This window comes from Coenobita brevimanus, chromosome 1, assembly GCF_032717465.1.
Source record: "Coenobita brevimanus isolate Jiangsu-jjx chromosome 1, ASM3271746v2, whole genome shotgun sequence".
Lineage (NCBI taxonomy): Eukaryota > Metazoa > Arthropoda > Malacostraca > Decapoda > Coenobitidae > Coenobita > Coenobita brevimanus.
The window spans coordinates 69,926,505-69,951,675 of record NC_136954.1 but is presented as its reverse complement, the minus strand read 5'-3'; the positions used below and the strand labels follow the sequence as shown (position 1 = coordinate 69,951,675).

The window sequence follows — 25,171 nt, the reverse complement described above, 5'->3', positions numbered from 1 at the left end:
GATAATATCGATCTACCTATTTACAGCCAGACGCCTTAATTCCGTAAGGGGTAGCCAAAACCAAATCGCCTCCAAGTCGCCCTGTCCCCCCTCCCCCGGACTTACACCCCCCTCTCTCGTATACCTCTGCTCCATCCCTCCATCTCATCCTCGGTCTCCCCCCTCACTCTCCACCGGTATAAAATGAGGGTCAAACGTTTTGCATCAAATTAAACAAAGCATTTCCTCTGCAAGACAGGGTTGAAAACATATAGCACACATTACCATGCAGTAAGGAATCTAATCCTCTTTTAAACATGTTCACGGCGAATTAACACAAACATTTACTTGTACTATTTTATCATGGAAGGAGCAATCCTGCGGGTTTCTGATTTTTGGTTCTCTTCTTTTTTGGGTGAAAAAAAAATATATATATATAAATAAAAAACTATACTCCTTTATTGTCTCCAGCATTCTCTTCCGCCTCCGTCCCTCCCCTTCCATAAACCCTTCCCATCCACCAACACATTTTCCCTGTATTGCCCTCAAACACGGGAATCACCACGACTCCAGCGTATCAACTCCAAATTACCCTGGCGGACGCTGTGACGCAATTATGACGTCATGCATTCCACCTAGAGGATACGGCCGCTGCCGGCTGTCCCCTCCCTCCTCCTTCTCAGTCTTCCTACGACCGCCGGAGGGGAAGGACGCCTTTCCAGGTACTTCCTACGGCATTATCATAACACGTGTGGCGTGACGACGAAGATTATGGTGAGTAAAATATGGATGTATCTTTAAAAATGTCGTTATTAGCATCCTCTCTCTCTCTCTCTCTCTACGTATATATATATGTATGTATGAGAGAGAGCGGACTCTTGTATCTCCCTGCATACGCTGCATCGTGGCACTGAGAGTAAACGTACATGAATGAATACCCACTGAGTCAAGCGTGATGGCCGGGTCTATTCACCGATATACTTAATTCTACCACCGCCCCTCAACGCCAATCACCACAGGGTGCAAAGGAATACTCAGAGGCAACATGAAATTTGTGAGGTGAGGTGAGGAATGGAGGTGAAGTAAGGTAAAGTGAGTGAAGAACGGTGGTGAGGTGATGCAGGATAAGGTGTGTCGTGAAGTGAGATGAGGTGAAGGTGTGTGATGTGAAGCAGTGAAGTAAGATGAGGTGACGGTGAGTGTGGGTGAGGTGAGGAGAGGTGAGATAAGGAATGGACTGGTGTGAAGTAAAGTGGTGTGGCGGGGGAGAGTGATGTGAGTTGAGGTGAGTGTGGTGGCACGAGGGGAGGCAGGTGTTATTGATGGAGGTGAGTCAGGGGGAAATACTATACACACAGGATGCAGGTGATGATGCTTGTGGAAGTGATGATGATGGGGGACAGTGAAAAGGAAGCAGACGGATGCATAACAGTGATGATGCTAGTGGTGATGAAGAGCAGGAGGAGGAGGATAATAAAGAAGACAGGAATGCTTATGTGGAAAATAAAGGAGAAGGATGATGATGATGAAGATGAGGAGGACAGCGAGACTGGGAGAATAGCAATGACGAGGATTCAATACGGTAATTAAAGGAGAGGTAAAGATAAAATCGCTGATAAAGATGCTGCTGCTGCTGCTGATACGGGTAGTGAAAAAACAGGAAGACGGGGATAATAATAATAAGATGGAAAATAAAGGTGGTTAATAAGATAAGGATGATAATAAGTTGAATTGTTAAGATTCGTGAATAGCATAATCTCTCCAACTTCAAGGACAGGAAAATAACAACGATAAAAACAATTACTACTGTTATAGGAAGAGGAAGTACGTGACAATGATGACGATGATGATGATGATGACGGCGACGACGACTGATGATGATGACAGTAATAATAAGAATAACATGAATAAATAATGATCATAATTATTATTATTATTACAACTCTCCAAAAACAATGGACAAGCCACCGGAAATTCCCCCATGAAAAAATAACAACCCCACAACACATCCTCTCCCTCGCTCAATTTGTTCTACTTCCTTACCCCCTCTATGTCTCGTTTCTTTCCCTCCCTTTCTCCCTCTATCTTCTCGATTTCTTTCCCTCCCTCCCTCATTCTCCTCTACTCCCCCGCCTTTCTCTCTCTCTCTTTCCCCCAGTGCGTGCCGGAACAAGATGGCGGAGACAAGGCCTTGGACTAGTATCTTCGTCATTTCTGAAGCCTCACTTGCACCTCTACCGCTAACTACAGCAATACTCTTTTTAACCTGGCCTAAACATTCGTCCTTATTTCGAGTAGCTCAATGGCTGAAGGGGACAGTACAGCGGCTCTACATCCTTTCCGCAGCACTTCTTCGTTACTTGAATCATACTGAAAACTATTGTAACAACTCAGCATTCAAGACGGATAGATGACAATTTTTGGCAAAGTAAGTGTACAAAGAGTTTAGCAATACTCTCTTTAGTCTAGCCTGGCCTAAAACTGCCATATCTCCATCTTGAACGCTGAGTTGTTACAACAGATTGACACTGGAATACAATGCTTTCAACACCACTATTCTGGCATAATTTTCAGATCTCAGCATCACACAACCACCCCACCGTTAAAACAGAAAACACCCATCTTAACACCGGTCCTCGCTTCGCCGGATCATCACTCAGTTACTGCTAATAACTCCTTCAATCCTGTGACGTGCTTTCCAGTTCCGATGATGTTATTCAGGAGAGCCCGTCAGCAGCAATGGTTAAAGAACGCTGTAAACTAACTCGTCTAGCTCAAACAGCCTCTCTTAAGCTGAATGAATCGTATGTATATTTACCTTTTATGCAAGGAAGAAGGAACCCAAGGCCAGAAACCCGCAAGATCGTTCCGTAAAAAAAAATAATAATAAAATAAAATAAAGATCCGTAATTAAGTGGCTCACAGACGACGCCCATTGTCCCCTTTTCTTCCACTTTCTTTTCTGTTTCCTCATGTCCTTCAGTCACTTTTTGGTTGGCTAAAAATCCACTCTTCCCACGCCAACACAGTCACACTTTCATCGCCTATCTCTTTCAGTGCCTTCCTTACTTTTCTTCCCCTGTTTTTCTCTGTATTTTCTTAAGACACTGTTTCACTTGCTTCTAGGCCTTAATATAAAAAAAAATTCATCGCCATAACCCTTTCAGTATGATGATCTAGCTTTCGGTTCTATTCTTGCTCCACCCTAAACTCTCTCTCTCTCTCTTACACCCACCCACACACACACACACACCCACACAAGCTCAGGAAAATATCGCCTCGTGGTACGGTAAAGGGCAATCGGGCCCAACATATCATTCACCATTTTATCTGAGAGTCAATCAGTGTTGTGTGACACCAGAAAAACACACACACACACACACACACACCCTCACACGATCTATTCAACGCTAGGCAAGATCTGGAGATTGCTGTTAATATGCGCTGTTCTCATGACGTTCTTTCTTCCCCTTCCCCACATCCTCAGTTGTTTATTTCTCCTGATTCCACACCATCTCCCTCTCCTTCCCATCTCATCTCATCTTTACTCTCCTTCTCCTCTTCCTCCTTTTACCTCCTCTTCTCTTTCCTACATTATTCTTTCTCCCGCCAAACTGTTTTACTTGCAGAGAAGGAATAATAATAATAATAATAATAATAATATTAAAAAATCAATACATTTTCCTTCCTCCTCTCCCCTTTCTCTCCTCCCTCCTTCTTATCTATCCTCCCACCTCCCCTCTCCTTATCCATCTCTCCCCCCCTCCCCTCTGCCCTTTCCCACGATCTCTCTTGGCAATTGGAGAGAGAGAGAGAAGGAGAGAGAGAGAGAGAATAAGTACAGGTTAACGAGGGTAAATAACATCCTGACTCCTGGCCTTTCCTTCCAACCTCTCTTCCTTTATTCTTTCATCCTCCATTTTTTCTTCATTCCCTCCAACCTCCTTTCCTTTAGTTTCTTTCATCCTCATTTTTCTCTTCCTTCATTCCTTCCTCCTTGTTTTTCCTCTTCTCCATTCCTCCTTCATTAACTCCTTTCCTTCCTACCTCTTACGTGTTTTCTCCTTTTCCTCCATTCATCTACCCTCAGGCTTCTTCCTTCTCTTTACCTCCCGTCTCTCACCCCCCCTCTCTCTCTCCCTATTTCCTCCCCCCCCCCTTTTCTCCCCATCACTCTCTAATCCCCCTCCGCAGTCCCCTTCTCCATGTTCTGTCAAGGTCTCCCCGCCTGAGTCCCCAACCACAAGCCTTTGCTCCTGTCTACACGCGCCAACGACCGTACCACCCGCATGCTAAAATCTCTCTCTACTCTACCTTTGCCTAAATTCGCCATCTCACCACGCTGGATGCCGAATTGTATCATGAGATTCACGCTAGATTACGATGCCATTCACGAAGAAGTGCTATGGAGAGGATGTATAACTCTAGAATTTCCTTTTTCTGCCACTGAATCTGATGAAACAGTATCCAAAGGGACGAAAATCTGCGCCAAGTTAAGGTGAAAAGAGTATATCAACGCCGACACCCTGCCACCAATACGGTTATCATACTACATACTCTTCACTTTAACTTGGGTGCACCACGAGCCCATGCTACCTTGTCCACACGCCAACAGACCGTACTACTCTCATGCTACTGCCTACACCATCAATACCAACACCGCACCACAACTTCCAGCATCATCGTACTACCACCAGCTTGCTACTGCCACCAACACACTACCACCCCATGACCACCAAACCACAAACCATCACCACCACCAGCACCACACAACATCATCACCACCACCACTCCACGGCCACAACACCATCACACCATACACATCCATTCCCACCCCACAATACCTACACCCAACACGTACTTCTGTGTATTTTTTAATCCCAGCCTACGAGATAATGTAAAAGTTACCTTTGTGGGTAGTACGGTATATGAGAAAACCGCAACATCTCTCTCTCTCTCTCCCTCTCTCCTTTTTCATCCCATCTCTACTCCCCCCGTTTAACACTCCTCCCTCCCTCTTCTCCCCTTATCCATTCCTCCTCTTCTCCCTCTTCGTCCGCCTCCTCCTCTCCCTCTTCCTCCGCCTCCTCCTGCTCCTCCTCTCCCCTCCCTCCATTTCCATCCTGTTTCCTCCCCGTACCCCTCCTTCCCTGGCTGAACCAAGCGATGCTCATGACTGGTAGACACAAACGGGATAGATGTGCACAGGGGGAATGGAACCTCTCACAATTTTGCAATAATTTTTACCGCCTTCAACCCAGCGACGTATAAATCAGTTCATTCCTGCTATCCTTACAGATTACATTACGAGACAAAATAGCAGGAGTTACATACGCCCTCCTTTAACATCTTCACTATTATATATATCCTAAACCGAGTAAAATCGTCAAGGCACGCGATTGGATCTGAAGGGATTAATCAGATACACATTTCAATCTGATCTTAATATACGAGATAAGTTTACGGCAATCCATAAATACGGCTCCAGATACTTCAGCTCAAAGGCAGTGTGAGATGTCTAAGTTCTTAAGGATGTATCTGCTGGGAAAAGTATGGACAAGACCCCAGTTTTTGACGATATCAAATTCGTTACAAATTTAGAGATGATTTTGTATCATATTTATGCGATAATTTCTGAAGTGTATATCAATTTAAGAAGTTATTTATTTATCTTCTTTTTTCGATAATTTCTCAAGTATGAAGTATGTCACGAATATAGAACTCATTTGGCTTTCCATTTTGGCGATATGTGAAGCACGTTACAAATCCAGAACTGGTCTAGCATCTCCGTATTACTGTTGGCTGCGTGTCTCCAATATCCTCACTGTCCACCACTATCTTTCCTTCACCATTCTTCACACACTTCACGTCCTGTTATATGGAGTGTAAGCTGGCTAATAATAAGTACATGTGCTCCATTAACGACCCGTAAAAGAGCTTGGGTACACTTTGGGGCACTCAGTTTGTACAAGGAAGGGGAGGGGGGGTGTCCGTGAACAAAGGCTGAGGTGTGGTGTTGTGTTGTTGACGTTCCAAGCACCGGAAGCCAGAAACCTTGTAATACATCCGTCCACCTTGACAGAGTAACCCAGAGCGCCACATCAGGTAACTTGGGTAATATCCGTAACTAAGGGAATACCTGACGCGCGAAGGAGGACTGTTGCCACACCCCCTCCCCCTCTCAAACACACATTTCCTCATTATATCAGACCATTAATCTTCCTCTCATCTGATCATCTAATCACAGGTCTCTTTTAAGAATGTAATTGCCCGGCGGTAGTAAGCGTAAAGTAAATCACAAAAGAGAAGGTGCTATGGGACAATTTCGAAGCCAGCGATGCCAGACAACCTTGACTTCCTTCACCGCATCAGTGTTTGGGAAAATTTGTTTACCATACAAAGAGCTGGGGAATGTTTTATTGGACACACACACACACACACACACACACACACACACACACACACACACACACACACAGACTGACTGCCTTGACATATGGATGGATGACTGAATGGAAATGTACACAGACAGACGGATGGACTGAATAAGATGAACAGAAGTATAGAGGCCGATCGTCCTGTTTGTATTACTGGTTGGTGTTTTAATTACCTTGCTTGTATTGATGGTGTTTTAATTGTCTGTGGCTCCGGAAATGCATGGGTGGATCTGGGGTGATTTGTATTATGTTCCAAATCTGTAAGGTCGTATTTTGTTAATTTACTCACATTCATCCTCACTCTCCCTACCCTATCCCTCCTCTCTCTCTCTCTCTTTCTCTCTCTCTACATCCGGCGCAACGGTGGGTGTGAGTAAGGGCAAGTGTTCTGGAGGCACTGATAACTTCCCCAGGCAACCTACTCCACATCACTCGCTTCATAACTAAAGTGTGTTTATTCTAACATGACAAGAATCCCAACTCCATAAATGTGGAATGCAACAATACCTTCTTATGCACACAACCATTAGTCATGAGCTGGGAATGACTCACATTGATTACCAGTCAAATCAACCCTTCAATCTGGGTACACCAGGCCATCAACCGAGCTGAAAGGGGTCGGGGATTTGAGAGGTTAAAGTGAACGACCTATAGCCAAAGATGAGGGCTGTGGTGGGTGTGTGGGTGGACGGGTGTGAGAGGGTTAAATTACTCTTTAGTGTAAAGTTATCATGAACGTAACATTAACATGAACACTCCCTCTGCCCCCATAGGTGAAGGCAGTGGTGGTGTGGGCGGCGGTGTGGGTGGTGTGTGGGTGGGAAGGTGTGTCTGCCCAGGCTAACGACGGCTTCTGGTGGCTTTCAACAACCACACCCGCACCTACGACCCCAACTACCACAACCCCAGAACCTGTGTACTGCGAGTGTGTGGCCTACTACTTGTGCATTAACGGAACCATCAACACGTCTGGCTTTGGGCTCTTGGATGTGAGGATGGGTGGCGGCGAACGTAAGAGAGTCACAAATGTCGAGAGATGTCCTGACGTCATTGATATCTGCTGTGGCATACCGACTCAACCACCGCCCACCACAACCCCATCAAAGCCAACACTGCCTCCGGACACCCCCTGTGAGTGCGTATCGTTCATCAACTGCACTGAGGACAAGCTGGTCAGTGATGGACAGGGGAACACTACACTAGATTTCCTGGGTATTGGTGGGTACTCGCATTCTAAGTGCCCACAGGCCTTAGCAGTCTGCTGTGCCGTCGGCCCGACCACCACATCCCCTCCCACAACACCCGTGGCTCCTGAAAACCTGGCAGACTGTGAATGCGTGGAACCTCACCTGTGTAAGGAGGACGGCTACATCAACACGGACGGCACTGGAATCATCAACATCAGAACGCGCACACGAGTTAAGCCAAATCCGCAAGGTGATTGTCCAAATGGACTTGTCTGCTGTCGTCTTCCCCCTGACAACTCAACTACCGCCACGACTACCACAACTACCACAACAACCACCACCCCTCCTCCCGTAACAGACCAGCAGTATAGTTGTGGCACCAGGAACTTCTTCGGCATAAAAGTAAGCTATGTGTTCCCTCTGGTTGTGGTGGCATGGTATGGACGCAACACCAAATAACTTCACACCTTAGCAACACTAAACAACTTCACACAATGACACCAGATAACTCCAAACTTTAGCAACACCGAATAACGTCACACCTTATCTACACCAAATAACTTCACACCTACAAACCCATTAAATAATTCAATTACAAGCAAGCTTAGCAAAAAAAGCTATACATCACCAACTCCTATTTCAAAATTTAAGTTTAAAATCTACGTTTCACATCAGTAAGTTAAACTTGAGAGACTTATGGGCCTGAAAGTCACAAGACTCAAGTTACATTTAAAGTTCATCAACGAGCCTCAAACTTAGTAGTAACAATCATTTTCTTACTTACAAAACTATGTCTTTCGAATTTGCTTATTATAATGTGACTCGGCCTCGTTAGCTGGTTTATATCTGCAGTTAATCTATCTATCTATCTATTGCCAGACGCCTCAATCCCGTTTGGGGTGGCCACAAACAAATCGCCTCCAAGTCGCCCTGCCCCCCGCCATTTCACTGCCCTGCTCCCAACTTACACCCCCCTCTCTCATATACCTCTCCACCCCATCCCTCCATCTCATCCTCGGCCTCCCCTTCCCTCTTCCCCCCTCCACCTCACTCACATACACTCTCTTCGTCAGTCTTTCACCCTCCATCCTCTCCACATCTAAAAGCCTATATTTCAAACTTAGAATACACATTCAGAAATTTATTTACGAAACCGGATTTTTCGAATTTACACAATATGGCTCGGTTGGGTTTGTTGGTTCTCCTGTAGTTGGCGTTACTGAAAGTTGGGAGGTTATAGTAGTAGGAGTTGTTGTTGCCCAGTTTCACCTGCAACGTGAACCCAGTGCACTGCAGGCTGAAGCTGACTTTCACCAGCAGTACACCATCCTCCTTTCTGAGAGATGCAAAGGGAGATATGGGACGTTTGCTTAACCGGGCAGTGACTCCCCTTTCCCTCTCCCCGGCTATATCGATGCCCGTCCCTAACCACACTGTTAACCTCTTCAATCCGGCGACACCTTATTTTAATCTTGCTATTGCCAGACGACTTCATTAAGCACAGTGAGTGACTCTTCTAACTCGAGGAATTTGAAATAACCTTAATTAAGTCTTTCACACTCTGGGTACTCTAATTTGAATAAAGCCGTCAGGAAGGAACGCGAACTAAAAAAGACGTTCTCTGGCTGAATCGAGGACGGGTTTAGAACTAATGAAAATAAATCTGGTATAAGAGCAGAGGTTAAAGGCTGGTTTCCCATTCCTGGGCTGCAATTAACATCACAGCACTGTGCTTATACTGCACTGTTTGTACTGATATTGCACTGGGTAAGTCTGTATGTTGCACTGTTTGTACTATATGTCGTGCTGTTTGTAGCTGAAGCTGCAGTTTTTTTTTTTTTAACTGTATCTTGCAATGTTTGAAGTAATGATGCTTTGTTTATAATGATGTGATACTGTACTCGTAGCACTGTTTGTATGTATGCTGCATTGTTTGTACTCAAATGGCATTGTTAATACTCAACTGGCACTGTAGTCGTGTTACGTTACAGTATATAGTCGTACAGTACTTAGGATGCACAGTGTGTACATAGCGCTGTTATAATCTATGCTGCACCATTTGCATTCACAGCCCTGTACGTAGTATTACAGCGATGTTTCTGGCTGTAAGTTACCTGCATTGTGCCCTTTGAGGCTGGAGAGGGACGCCTTCACGTGGTGGCACATATATGACTGGGCGGCTTCACTGCCCCGTTAAATACATGTCCCTCAGTTCCTTCTTTCGCCCCAGAAAGGAGGATGGTGGACTGTGGTAAAAACAAACTCAGCCTGCAGTCCACGGGGTTCACGTTTCAAATGAGCGTGGGGCCACAACAAAAATAATCGCGGCTTGGTAACACACTTGTACTCCCGCTGCATTTATGTGCTCCACTCTGTACAGTCAAAAAAAAGCAGCATTCTTACCTACAATTCAATGACGATGGACCTGAGCAATGCTTCTTCCATTAGTGCATATTTCAGATGGTTCGATTTTGCCGTTATACTCGACAGACTCTGGGAGGATATTTAGTTTTATGACTGTGCATTTGTGGTCACTGTTTGTGTATTTGTAAATCGTTTGTACATGTGTAGCACTGCTTGTATATATGTAGCACTGTCTATGCACTTGTAGCATCGTCTATGTATTTGTAAATTGTTTGTATATGTGTAGCACTGTCTATGCACTTGTAGCATCGTCTGTGTACCTGTAGCACTGTCTGTGTATGTTTAGAACTGTGGCACTGTTTGTGTATGTGTAGCACTGTTTGTGTGTGTAGCAACGTCTGTAATTCTGTAGCAGTTTGTACCTGTTTGTATACCTATTTCACTGTATCTATCCACTGCGGTTTGTACATGAGCAACAGTTTGTGGTCAGCCTGCAAGTCTGTATAACTGGCTCTAGCAATAAACATAGTCTCAAAGTGCAAAATTTCGCTGACAAATCTCTGTGACAAAGGAAGGTGTTTCATGAACTATTTATATTTGGTATCAGTATTAAACACAAAACAAAAGAGTACAAGAAGGAAGGATCCTCTCGTCGTTTGGGGAGGAATGAGACACTTAAATGGAAGGATACAATGCTGGCTGGGGACTGTAAGCGAACTTTTGCTCATGGCTGTTCATTTGTAGCACTTCTGTATGTCTTCAATATGTGTGTCACTGTCTGTATGCATGAACGAGTGTATGTATGCACTACTTATGCATTACGTAAGTTGTACTACCAATGCAAAACAAGAACTGCCGCAATTGGAATCAGACATATAAAGTATAAGAGCAGATTTAAAAATAAAATCCAAGTCAATAATGATAAAAGCTTGTTATTACAGTACTCCTCTTAAACTTTTAAATGGTGTCCTGGAGTTAAGAGTGATGTAATCTTCACGAATATCTAATTACTTTAAGGACACTTCTTCCACAGCATTGTCCTTGTTAATATGGGGTCCCTGCTTCTATGTCGTCTAAATTCTCCTCTATATCCAAATGCTTCCCCTGCTATATTCTTTTCCTTTACATCTCGCTGTATACAGTCCATCCACCGTCTCCTCGGCCTACCCCTTCTCCGTCTACCCTCCACTTCCATGCCCATCACTCACCTACTCACACAGTCCTCATTCCTTCTCACTAAATGTCCGTACCATTGTAGTCGCCACTCCTGCACCTTCTTCGAGATTTCCACAACCTTAATCGCTCCCCTAATCCTCTCACTCCTGATCTTATCCATTCCGGACATTATAGTAAAAAAAAAAATGATATACCGGTACAAATATGAACTTTTACAATAATCTATCTATCTATCTATTGCCAGACGCCTCAATCCCGTTTGGGGTGGCCACAAACAAATCGCCTCCAAGTCGCCCTGTCCACCGCCATTTCACTGACCTGCTTAATTATGTAGGTCTGCCCCGTACTGTACCTGGTTTGCTTATTTGTTTGCCTGCCTGTTTGCTGGAATCTAAAAATATATAAATAAACAGTAATACCCGCAACGAAAATCATTCAAAATTTATTTCCAACTTATTAATGGGTCCCACAGGATGTAGAAACGGGAAAAGGAAAAGCATAAAAGCCAAAAAAATTATTATATATATACTATTAATAATACTGACAGTAATGAATAGCTATACGGACACACCGAGTATTCAAAAACTTTTATGCACAAGAAGAGCAAGAACGAGATACTGTCCTATGCAGGCTCCGTTTTTACGTACCTAACACCTTGGGACGCAGGTAAAAATTACACCTGTCGTTAATTAAATACCTCAAGAAGACAATCCAAGCACATTCCTTCCTTTCTTCCCTATCCCTGTCATTAACATCAGCCTTGTCCACCCTAACAATAGCATCCCTGTGGTTACTCTATTGTTTGGGCGGGATGTGTGTAGTTAAGAGGCTTTTTATAGGCTTTGTAACACCTGTACTCTATATAAATACTATTCCCTCCCTCCTCCCCGCACAAGTTCCGTCCCTCCCTCCCTTGCTCTCACCCTCCAAAGTTCCCGTCCTCCCTCTAGTAATCTCTTTCTCTCTCCACCTCCTTCCATGTTCCGTTCCTTTCACTACTGCCCTCCAATGTTCCCTTCCTTTCCCACACTCCAATGTTTCCTCCCTTTAAGGTTCATTCCTTTCTTTCCTCCCTCTCCACCTCCCTTTCTCTTCCCCAGGCGCGCATTCTCGGGTTCCGTGAGGGAGAGAGCCAGTTCGGTGAGTTTCCATGGGTGACAGCCATACTGAGGGAGGAGACCATGATGGGCGTGAATATCAAGAGGTTTGTGGGTGGCGGTACTCTCATCCACCCCAGGGTTGTCATCACGGCCGCGCACAAGGTGTTGGGGTGAGTGGAGATCTCTAGAGGTGGGGAGAAGTAAGAAGGAGGAGGAAGAAGCGACAAGGAGATGATAGGTATGAAGGAAAAATGGGAAGGTGGAAGACTGATAGCAGAGAAGAGGACAAGACAACGAAGAAAGTGTCAGAGGAAAGGTAAGAGGTTGGAAGAACGGGAGAAGCAGGAGGGGAAGGGGGAAGAGGGATGAAATACTGGAGGAAGCAAGAAGAGAGTCACAAGGGTGAGTTTCCTGGAGGTGTTGGTAGTGAGGGAGGAGGATATGATGGGTGTGAATATCAAGAGGTTCGTGGGTGGCGGTACTCTTATCCACATGAGAAAAACATAACAATGGTGAAGGAAAGAGAGGAGAGAGAAGGAAGACGGAAAGGACGGGGACAAATACTGGATGAGGAATGTGCTAGTGGAATGAGGTTAAGCTGGGAGAAACACTGAGAGGTGAGGCTGGGAGGGATAAAAAAGAGAGAACAGGAGGTGATGTGCGTGAAAATCGTAACAGTTCTATTACATTTAGGTAAGTTAACGCTTACAGTCCTTAAATAATCGTTTTCTTCAGTGGTTTTGAACATTCTCTAGTATACTGTGGTGTAACTATTCAACATTAAGTGAAAAATCTGCAAACATTCTAAGTCTTATGACATTTATGACCACTTATAACTATTTACTGGGCTCCTTACTTTGCTTCCATCTGTTAACTATCTATCTATATCAATTACCAGACGCCTTAATATTGTACGGGGTGGTCGCAAACAAATGGCCTCCATATCGCCCATTCCTGTCATTTGGCTGCCCTCTCTCCAACTCACAACTTCATCTCTTGTACAGCGTATCTTTCCACACCATCCCTCCATCTTATCACTGGTCTCCCCCCTACCCCACGGACTGTTAACGTCAATATATCACGACCTAACCCTGCCCTCCTCTCCACAGACACATTCTGTTGGTGAGGGTGTATGAACTGGAAACAGGTCCTTTCAAACCACCGTTTCCATCAATTCCTTACATCTTTCCCATTATTAACAACTTAAAACCACTCCAGTGCGTGTGCTCTAACCTGATCAAGAGTCCTAATCCCTTCTACCTCACCTCAGTTGGCCAAGTGGGGTCAGACTGATGGGCCGAACTGACTTATAACCAAGGAGACTCAGGCACCCGTGACTTAGTATCCAAGCTGTGAGTGGACCAGTTCCATTGGGTAAGAGCAAAGAGATCATAACCCTCCCCCTTCCCCCCCAGCCACAACGCCAGTATCCTAGTGGTGCGGGCGGGTGAATGGGACACGCAACACGAGCTGGAGCCGTTCCCCTTCCAAGACATACAGGTACAGGAGATACTAATACACCCACGCTTCAACTCCGACCTACTCTGGCATGACGTCGCTCTGCTTATCCTTCAGGTATGTGTCTTGTTATTGTTAAGTCCAATCTCGTTCTCTTGTTCTAAGTCAATTCTCATTCTCTTGTTCCAAATAAATTCTCGTTCTCTTGTTCCAAATAAATTCTCGTTCTTTTGTTCTAAATCAATTCTCCCTTTCAATAAATCTTGTTTTCCTTACAATGTGTTTTACAAAAGCGTTTACGGAAAACAAAATTACACTCCTGGTTATATACAACGACAACAAAAAATATATACGTTCATTATAAATGCCAAGAATATGGATCTAGCACATTTTAAAACAATCGCCCTAAAATAAGATATAAACAGTTTCATAATCATCGCTCCAAATTAAAACGTACATGTGGTCATAGAAAGTGTCCTCAATAAAGAAGTAAACAGCTTTATAATAATCACACTAAATCAATATGTACCCTTAGGTTAATAATAATTGCCCTCAAAGAATTAATTACTCTGTCACTGTCTCCCTCAATAAGGACCTAATTGTGCTCATAATCATCAGCCTCAATAAAGAAAATATACTGTAACGTGTTCCTAGTACTGACACCCCTCAACATACCTTTACTAGTGAGTTATGCTCATGATAATCACCCTCAAGAAAGAAATAAAACCCTGTCCTAATAATGATTCTTTCAACAAACCTTTATTAGTGGCTCCGTATGGGGGTGGCTGCTACAAATCCATCCCCAGCCTCCTGTGATCTGTCTTTCGTTTGGTCACTAGGCTCAGTCAAGAACAGCTAACTATGCAGATGTTTGCTTCCTGTCTGGAGTTATTTCTTCCAAGGCTTGCAATTTGGAAAGGCTCTCTGTCCTGCAAGTACCACATGAGTTACCAAAGAGCAATGTTACGGTGGAGTGAGAAGGATAATAAATACAAATCATCATCATCATCATTCAAACCTTTTTCCTCACCTAAGAATGGGGTGTGGTAAGGTCCTGAGACAGAGTGAATGTGGCCCTTAAATGAACAAACTTTAGATAGTTCTTCTATTACAACCACCACCACCACACTTCCTACCAGTCACTACCACCACTACTACTACCATCACCACAATAATAATGAAATAATAATAATAATAATAATAGTAATAATAATAATCTCCCCCTCTGCCCACCACAGGACGACGCTCGTGTACACCTGCCTCACATCAACACTATCTGCGTGGCCGAAGACCTCCAGAATATCGATATGACCGCCTGCGTTATTAATGGATGGGGACTCAATGGATTCGGTATATATTTCACCCATTACATTTTCTTAATCTATAATAATTCCTTCACTAACTCAAACTAGTATTACCTCCTTCACTAACTCACTGGATCAGGTATAAACTCTTTCACTTATTCAATGGATCAGGTAGTACCTCCTTCACTAACTCAATGGATTTGTTATTTCAATCAAATTTTCTGAATCTATGTTGTACTTGTAATTTCTGATGATGGAGAGGGACGCCTTCATGAGGTGGCACCGATATAATGGTGCTGCTCCACTGCCCAGTTATAAGTACGCACCTCAGCTTCTACCTATCCCCTGAAAGAAGGAGGATGAGCTGCAGCCTGCAGTCCATTGGGTTCACATTCAGACGAGCCTGGGGTTGCAACTACTACTATTAGCAACTACTACTCGTGTTAACCCCTTCACTTATCATTACACCTAAACCATACACTCTGAAGCAGAGTTCATTCTCAATTCTTGCAGCAAACTATACTTAACAAAGAGGTGCTACAAAGCCCCTTACTACGACCCCCATAACCTAACAGTCCCATACCGTTGTCAGAGGAAGGCGCGGAGTACCAGAAAGTAATGAAGAGCCTGACACTGCCGCTGGTAAGGCGTCGCCAGTGTGTCAACAGCCTGAGGACTACACGACTGGGGCGACACTTCCGGCTGCACAACTCCTTCGTGTGTGCTGGTGGGGAGAAGGGCAAGGATGCATGTAAGGTGAGTGAATAGCAACCTTATGGCCTGAGTTTTTTTCCTTCCCGCACACATGACTGACACATTTGATTATTAGAAAGCACTAAGAGAGCGCACACCCTCACCAACAGCAATAAAATATGTATCTTGCATCCGGAACTAAATCCAACCAAAAATCTCATAAACTCTTCCTTGGCCAATACCCACCTATCTATCTAATTTTACTGAGATCCGATAACAACCTTTTGAGATATCTTGTACTCAATTAGACACAGGAGAAAACATAACCTCCTCCAAATTCGTTGGTGGATGAAATTATTAAAACCGCACAAGGCTCCTATGACCCACTCAGCTGAAAACCATTTAGAGTAAGTTGGAATGAAACCCTAGTGATACCCCAACCATTCGTCCAGGGTGACGGAGGGGGACCACTGGCATGCCCACGTCAGGATGATCCCAAGAGATACCTGCTGGTGGGCATCACGGCCTGGGGCATTGGCTGCGGGGAGGACGGTATACCCGGCGTCTACGTCAACGTGCCCGCACATCAACAGTGGATCAGCAGTCAGATTGAAGCAAGGATACCCACTACAACGACACCATCACCCACTAATGCAACGATATACAATGAACAACTGCAGGTAAATATAGACATCAACGACTAATGCTTTCCAACCTGTACTATTAAAACTAATGTACACAAGACACCGACAAAACCATCACACACACACACACACACACACACACACACACACACACACACACACACACACACACACACAAAGGTATGAGAAGGAAGGACACTCTCTGCCTTTTAGGAAGAAATAGGAAATATGGAAGGCAGGACACAATGCTAGCAGAATATTCTTGGTGTCCGTTTGCTCATGGCTGAACATCTCTCTTTCATTCACAGGACGATCCTGGACCTGCTAATAATTATACAGGCAGAGAGTGCAAATTTGACATCCTTAGTCACATTGTAGCTTCACGCACGAACAAGGTACGAACAGACACCCACGTTCCTTTGATGGTAAAATACTTTCAAGTGTGTGGAGAGACTAAGGGCCGTATTATTACCTTCGCCAAGCAAGTCGTTTTTAGCTCGTCTGTCTGTCTGAGTGCCTTGTCTGTCCCTCTTCCTCCCTGCCTGCCTCCTTGTCTGTCTGTCTGTTAACGGCGCTACAGAAAAGCCATTGCATGGAATTGCACCAAGATTGGAATAATGACTGAGAAGCATCAGTGAAACATAAGTTTAAATCCTGGACGAAAAAGTCCCAAGGTCGAGTCTAAAAGGGGGACATGGTGCTGCTTTGGCGGAGGTAGCCTATGCGCTCTTGTTAAACCTGAGATCGTGAAGGGCAAGGCAATGCCCCTATTCCTGCAATACATGATGGGAATTTAGGAAAACAAAAATCTCCAATCGCTGACGGGAAATAAAAGAAATCTACCCTTGTACCACACTGCTGATTGGGTTATGTGATGAGAAATGCAGTCTACGTATTACCAATCCTGTTTTGAAACTGACCCACAGAAATCAGGGACTTGCCTAAACCTTCCCGCACTCACTGTTAACCCACTAAGCCCGAAACCTTTCTTCCTCTTCTTCTTCCCACCTCCTGACAATTTAATTCAGTTTGGGACATTACTTTTCCAACCAGATGGGTTAGATGTAGTCAAAAAAAAATCAATAAGACTGACGGCCAAGATGAACAAAGTGTTTGGTTATGGAAAGAGTGAAAAAAAAATAATGTCACCAGAATTGACGTGTTAATCTTAATGTACAAAAAATAAATAAATAAATAAAAGGTTCTTACGACGATGAAGACGACGAAAACGAGGATGATTACGATGAAGACGACGATACTGAAAATGACGATGATAACGATGATTCTTTCTTTCTTTCTTTCAGTCTGGTGGTGAAATAAACGGCGAGATAACAGTAATCCAGGGACCGAGGGACACCAAACAGGAGGAGAGACGGGAGAGGAGGAAACAGGAGAGAAAGGAGGAGCGACAGAGAGACAGACAGCAGGCGAGGGAGGAAAGAAGGCAACAGAATCAGGAGAGGAGGGCCCAGAGGCAGGAGGCGAGGAGGAGGGAGAGACAGATGAGGAGGCAGAACAGACAAGAGGGAGGAACGGAGGAGTAAGAGGAGGAAGAGAAGGAGGAGGAGAAAGAGGAGGACATAAAAAATCAGAGGAGGACGCTAAACAGAACATGGATGAACGGAGAAATAAGAGACAGGTAGATGGGAGCCAGAAGCAAGGAGTTGAGGTAGATGAAAAAGACGACAGCGAAGAAGGTGAAGAGTGGGATGGAAAAGGAAGATAGATATAAAATGAGAGAGAGAGAGAGAGAGAGAGAGAGAGAGAGAGAGAGAGAAAGGGAGGAACTATAACCAAAATGTACAGAAAAACAGGAAAAAAAAACGAACACAGATAAAACAGGGGAAGACATCCACTTTCCCACAAAAAAACACAGCAAAACAATGCTAAAAATAAAGGTACAGAGAAAGCAGATGACAGACAGTGCCCATAAAACTATACACACACACACACACACACACAAGTACCGAATACAGAGGCCAAATAACAATGCACAAAAAACAGGGGAAACACGCCTTCTCATCACACACACACACACACACACACACACACACACACACACACACACACACACACACACTTTGGTTTTGCAAGAAGGACTACAATACAGAATCTCTCCGTGACCTGTGCAAAATGAAGGCTTAGTTACGTGGGGAAAATTATTACGGTATTATTATTATTATTATTATATTATTATCTTTTTTTTTATAGGGAATACAAGGAAAGGTGAGTACAAAACCTTCCCGTCTTTCCTTCTTCCTGCAAAAACAACTCTCTTAAGTTACGACTGGAAATCGATCGTCAATATGGTCGGTAATCCCACCCCAGGGCATTAGGAAAAGATGCTATGGTCCTTTCGTCTTAACCTGGCTCAAATTTTTCTCGTTTTTCAGAAATTTCATGTAGCTCAGTGGTGGAGAAAAGACAATACTACGGCTCAATATCCCTAACACAGCACTTCTTCGTGACTAGCATTATATATATCCTTTTGGTAATCTAGTCACAACTAACACAGCATTTGTCAAAATAACAAAAAAATATCATACGTGTACGTCTGTCAATGCTGGTACTCTTATTAGAGGTAAATTACACACTTATTAGCTACATTAAGACACGGTAAAATAAATGTACAATAATAAAAACAAGAGAAAAGAAAAATAACACGAACACTCAGAGACAATACCTCACCAGGCCAGCACCAATCCTTCCTTTTGACCCTGACCTTTGTCCTTTACAGCCCAAACACTCTATCAGCTGTTTCTCTAATGGTATTCACTAATTATGCCAAATCTGGTGTCACGTGGGGTTGGTGAAGGATTAGTGCCCCTCCCTGTAAAACAATTAACTCTAAGTCCTTGGCCACCCCGTTTGGGATACATGGCGCCTGGCAATGAATGAATGAAAATGGTGTAATGTCATCCTTCAATTTTTCAAAGATGCTGGTAAGAGAGACAGACACACAACAGAGCCAAAGATAACCTCCTTAGGTGGGGACAATAAGTAACTATATAATGGCATTTCCGTACTATTACGCTGATAATTTTCTCACTCATAATACTCTGATTAAATATGTGAAGCTCTTTTGTACAATTCAATAAAATCCCATCAAGAACAGTTCGTTTTCAAATCCTAACCTAGCTAAACTCAGGGTAAACCATATTATCCTACAAGGCCTGAGCCCGTCCCTTACCAAACAGCCCCTATGACACGCCAATAACCCGTCGTACTGAAGGCGGGTCAATGAATCCTTTACCTAATCTGTTCAGCTGGAGAAGTCTCAAAAAGTATGTCATAATAATAATAATAATAATAGCAATCTTTTCATCCTTGCTTTAAGATTTTTTAGTCATAACATCAACATGAATTTAAAAGATTCCAGCACTACCAACTCCACATGCAAAAGGTAAATAATAATGTAAAAATAAAATATATATATACAGTACAAGTTCCATTTCCCAGCGACAAAAAAAAAAAAATCTCTCCTCAATAGCACCAATGATTTTTAGCCTGCATTTCCCTCCAAGCGTTCTTTCTCTCTCTCTCTCTCTCTTATCAGCACTTCCATACGAGGGGGAAATAAAAAGGGAAACCAATCATATAACAGCCTGCAGATGAAAGAATCCCGTGCTCTCTTCTCTCCCTCTCTCTCTCTGACGTCACGCCTAAGCCATTCATATACTCTCTCTCTCAAGCCATTCACATTCTCTCTCTCCCTCTCTCTCTCTCTCTCCAAGTCCTTCATGTAATCGTATCTAATCTATCCAGCCAATCGGAACCAACACTTCTCCCTTCTAAACCATCCATCCATCAAACGTTTCTTTTCCCTCGTCTAACACACACATCAATCAGAATTCAGCATTTTCCTCCCTGTTAAACATTTACCAATCAGGATGTAGTGTTGTTCTCTTGTGATCCAATTATCAGAAAGGTGGATTGTTTTTTTCCCTTGTATGCGGTTGAGTGAGTGTGATGTGCAAGTGACAGGCGAGAGAGAGAGAGAGAGAGAGAGAGAGAGAGAGAGAGAGAGTGTGTGTGCGTGGATGTGGGTGAGTTGTGATTAATCTGCTCTCTCTCTCCCTCTCTCTCAGCTAAGACCATGACACAGAACAAGATGGGACTGCTAGTGAAAGTGACTGAGCGGAAGTGACGGCGACTGAGTACAGCAGTGGGAGTGTACGTGAATGTGAGTCAACGAGTGAACGTGAGGTGCTGAGTGAATGTAAGTATACTATATGTGAGAATATGAGAGAGTGAAAGTGATGTGGTGTGATAAGTGAGCAGATGTGAGTGAGTGAATGTGATGTGCTGGATGAATGTGAATAAATGTGAGGGAAAATATGAGTGGGGGAGTGAATGTGATAGGCAGGGTTAAAGTGAGCAAATGAATGAATGTGACGTGATGAGTGAATGAGAATGCGTGAATCTGATATACTGAATGAAATTGAGTACACATGAGTCCCAGAAGAAATGAATCAGTGGATGTGGGGAAAGGAATGGAATGTGATGGAAAATGAGTAGAAACATGACAAAGAAACACGGCGGAGCAAATAACGCGAACAAGTAGGAGTCAACATATTAGACATAAGCAAGCGTCGCGTGTGGTTGCTATGGTAACTAGTACGTACACACACACACACACACACACACACACACACACACACACACACACCTGTCTTCTTACATACAAACATACCTTTATATAAACAAAAAATTTAATAAGAGCTAGGAGCCTATATAAATCATTCTGGCACGTGTCACTCCCACCAGAGGAAAGGCACCTCTCTCTCTCTCTCTCTCTATTTCCCTTTGTGTGTACGGACAGAAAAAACTCACACGGAGAAAAAAATGGTAACAATGGATTAACTTTTGAAGGTAATTATGGGGAGGGAGAGAACGAAGGAAAAAAGTAAGGGGAAAGGAAGGCACGGAGAGGAGAGGAGAGAGAGAGAGAGAAATATCCTACAGGTCACGTGATGCCCTAGCACTCCACGCCCCCACACTCTCCCGGTGTCATAACGTTTTAATTAACCGTAACATGTCTGGCGAGTGCGGAGGAGTTGAGAAGTGAGCAAGTTGAGGAAATTGCTCTCTCTCTCTCTCTCTCAACGAATGGGAAATGGAGAAATGAATGAATGCTTCTTGGATGAAGTGAAAATACACGATGGAAGAAAAGGGTAGGAGGAAGGAAGGACGGAAAGGTAGAAAGTGGGAAGGAAGGAAGGAAGGAAGTTATGTAGAAAAGAAAGATACAAGCGAAGACAGAAGGGAAGGATGGAGAAAAAAAGAATTGAGAGGGAGGATTGAAGGAGATTAATTCACTTGAGAGAGAGAGAGAGAGAGAGAGAGAGAGAGAGAGAGAGAATGTTAAAGGCAGCTTACTGAGACAAATGTAGTGTACAAATAAAAACGACATAAATACATCATTGGTCTGAAGGTTTGATTTCACCTAACAGAACTGGACCAATCTTTCAACTTCGTAGCAGTACTTATATAGCACTCGATAATCCTTGGCTATGATGCAGGAATGAGTCTCCTTGGTTACTATTCAAATCAATCCTCAGTCTGGCTACACCTGGGCATCAACTGAGCCAAAATTAGGTTAAACGCAATATGCCATCAACGTTCACTTCGTCACGCTTGGTGTGTGAAGAAAGCTGAAAGCAGTGTGTGTGTGTGTGTGTGTGTGTGTGTGTGTGTGTGTGTGTGTGTGTGTGTGTGAGAGAGAGAGAGAGAGAGAGAGAGAGAGAGAGAGAGAGAGATCGCACTTTCTCATACCTCGTTCTAACCTTTGAACTACAAACTCCTTCATTAATCACCCCATGTAAATGTCATCTCTATGCTAATAAAAAAAAAAAATACTGGCAAAGGGCACTCTGAACAAACTATCTACCCGTGTATTATCTATCTATATCCTGACGTTTTATCTATCTATCTATCTATCCATCAGCCGCTATCTATCTTTGGATACACGACAGGCGATGGCAATTTTACGCTCGCATCATTTCCACAGCACTTCTTCGTGACTAGCACCATACTCTACTGTTAATCTATTACTGCACCTCAGGAATCAAGATGGAGAGATGTCAATTTTACGCCTACAGGTCTTTTACACGGTACTTTGGTCAAGATTTTCGTCCTTTTGTAGCTTATTTCACATACCTCTCTCGGTAGCACATTTTCACGACTAGCATCATATTCTCCTATTAACCTACCATTAAAATTTTGCTTTCGAGATGGACATACAGCAATTTTAGGCCGAGTCAGAATAATAATCAGTATACTTAAACTGAAAATATGTGTCTCTCAGGTACCATCCAATCTTCACGCCTCTAACTCATGGCTGAAGCTAATATAACGCCATGAGGCACTTTTACTTCCACACTGATTTTTCTCTGTTCTGTCACGCCTCGAAAAACCGCTAAAACTCGCCTTCCTTCTCGTACTCGTTCACTGAGAGAGAGAGAGAGAGAGAGAGAGAGAGAGAGAGAGACGGGGGGAGGGGGGGGAGGAACTATGAACAAGCACAACTTCATGAGCTACGAAAATATATTACTGTTGCCTCCCCATCTCTTCCTTTGTCGCACTGCTTCCCTACTTTCTCTAATCCTCTCTCTCTCTCTCTCTCTCTCTCTCTAAATGAAAGAAAGATGAGAAGTAACTTTGGTAACGCTTCGTCACGTGAGAGGGAATGAAGGGAGCTTCTGTGCACCACTGAAGATGTACACAGTAATTAAGTGTACATGTGCGTTTGTGTGTGCTTGAGACGGGAGCTGTGTAAACGGCTGATGATGTACAGAGCAATTAGGTGTACGTGTGTGTGTGTGTACGTGTATGTGTGTGTGTGTGTGTGTACGTGTATGTGTGTGTGTGTTCAAGAATACATGTAAACCTATGTGTACAAGATGGAAAGAAATGAACAACTAGCTTTGTGTGTGTGTGTGTGTGTAGTGACGTCACAGCACTTTCCCTGCCTGGAGTGAATTGAAGTGTTATCAGCGAAGCCATCCCACTCCGCCTCACTCACACCCCGCACCTCACACCGCCACCACCTCACACCCACCAGCACTACCGGTAAAAACTGCAGTTGCATTTTACTCAATCCGGCGCGTAGGGGCCCAAGGCTAGGCTGACATATAGTGCACCCGTTATAACCTGGCAAAGAGATCCCTAGGTAGATGATCCATTACAAGTGGAAATGTTGCGTGGGAGAGGCACACAGGTTAGAACTAAATTTTTTCCTGTTCAACTGACCGCTATGTGCAGTCAGACTGGACACCCAAATTAACTAACAACCAAGGAGATTTAATCCTATCTCATACCTATGTCTTATCGGATTTCATGCAACCATAAACTGTTCACGTTGTACAAGTGGCCCAGTTCCATCACGTGAAAACGGACTCCAGTAGTGTTACCCATTATTTCTATTAGTTGCCTTAATTAAGACCTGAGTGATACTTTTAATGCTGTTAGTTAAACCTATTTTTCTTAGTACCTATAATCCCCCGTTTTTTCAATAGTGTCCAAACATATCGATATAAATGATTCTTGATTCTTATATTTGGATTTCTCTTCTGTTTACTGGCTACAGCGAATTTTGCCAGCTCTGTATCTTGGGCACTCTCTTCTTCCGCATTAAAAATTTACACGTTACTCCCTTCAGTTCCCTTAAGATGGTATTAAATCTTGTGCGAGATAAACAGGGTGGTTTCAGGAATGGCAGGGGATGTGTGAATCATATATCTGTACTGTACTGCAACAGGTAATGGGGAAAGTATGTGAGAGGGACAAGGATTTTTTTATGGTAATTTATGGGTCTGAAAAGAGCAACATGACAAGATGAACAAAGAGGGAATATGAAAAGGCGTTAAATATGTATGGTGCGAAGAAAACAAAAGCTAAATGCTACAGAGAGTTTCTGTGACAGTTGCAGTTTTATGGATGTGTGCATGATTTAGCTAATGGTTGAATATCAGCACTGAGGTGAAACAAGTTGTGTGATGTCGCCACTGTTATTCGGGTTGAGAGAAAAAGAAATGTTATGTCTGACCAATATCATATCAAAATTACAAATTATATTGGAGAGTAATATTCATGTTACATTACAAATCTCTTCATACCAAATATGAATCCACGTGAAGATGACAATTTCTCTATCACACACACACACACACACACACACACACACACACTTTACATAAAAACAAAAAAGCAAAAAAATATCCTTAGTTCCACATATAAACACAAAAAAAATAGTTTTCATACTTAAGCGAAAGTGCAAAAAGAAAAAAATGTCACTGAACTATGGTATGTTTTCATAGCGATACCTGTTTGTTGACGTTCCCAACGCGTTCGTGACTGGACGGATGCAGAGCAGATTTGTGTGTGTGTGTGTGTGTGTGTGTGTGTGTGTGTGTGTGTGTGTGTGTGTGTGTGTGTGTTGTGAGCGAGCTGCATGTATGTTTCTCATGCACACGAGATTTCCCAGCATCATCGGAGAGTATATGATGCTGCGTGTTAAGTTTGTACTTTCTCTCCAGGTCGCCGCCCGAGGTATGGTGGGAGAGAAAGTGCTCCTCCACCACAGTCACCACCACAACCACCACACCTCATGCACAAGTGAAATATAAGAGCACTGAAATACCATTGTAAGTACAGTACCGATATAGTAGTACTGAGTGTGCTATTGAGGACAAAAATACAAATCCCTTTCCTTACGATATATAACGATCAGTACTGCAATCACCACCACACACCTACTTCCTTGCCATAAATAACAATCAACACCTCAATCACCACCACCACACCAAACAAACAAGTGAAATAGTACAG

At 43.5% G+C, this 25,171-nt stretch overlaps 1 protein-coding gene across 1 annotated transcript in view; it reads left to right on the top strand.

Moving 5' to 3' along the window:
- Positions 1-25,171, top strand: part of LOC145402975 (uncharacterized) — a 28,569-nt gene that overhangs the window by 2,737 nt on the left and 661 nt on the right. The window contains exons 2-8 of the mRNA XM_080274851.1: positions 7,190-8,005; positions 12,244-12,413; positions 13,659-13,818; positions 14,940-15,051; positions 15,598-15,761; positions 16,151-16,378; positions 17,647-17,823. Coding sequence (XP_080130977.1) covers positions 7,190-8,005; positions 12,244-12,413; positions 13,659-13,818; positions 14,940-15,051; positions 15,598-15,761; positions 16,151-16,378; positions 17,647-17,823 — 1,827 coding nt within the window. The remainder of the gene's footprint in view (positions 1-7,189; positions 8,006-12,243; positions 12,414-13,658; positions 13,819-14,939; positions 15,052-15,597; positions 15,762-16,150; positions 16,379-17,646; positions 17,824-25,171) is intronic.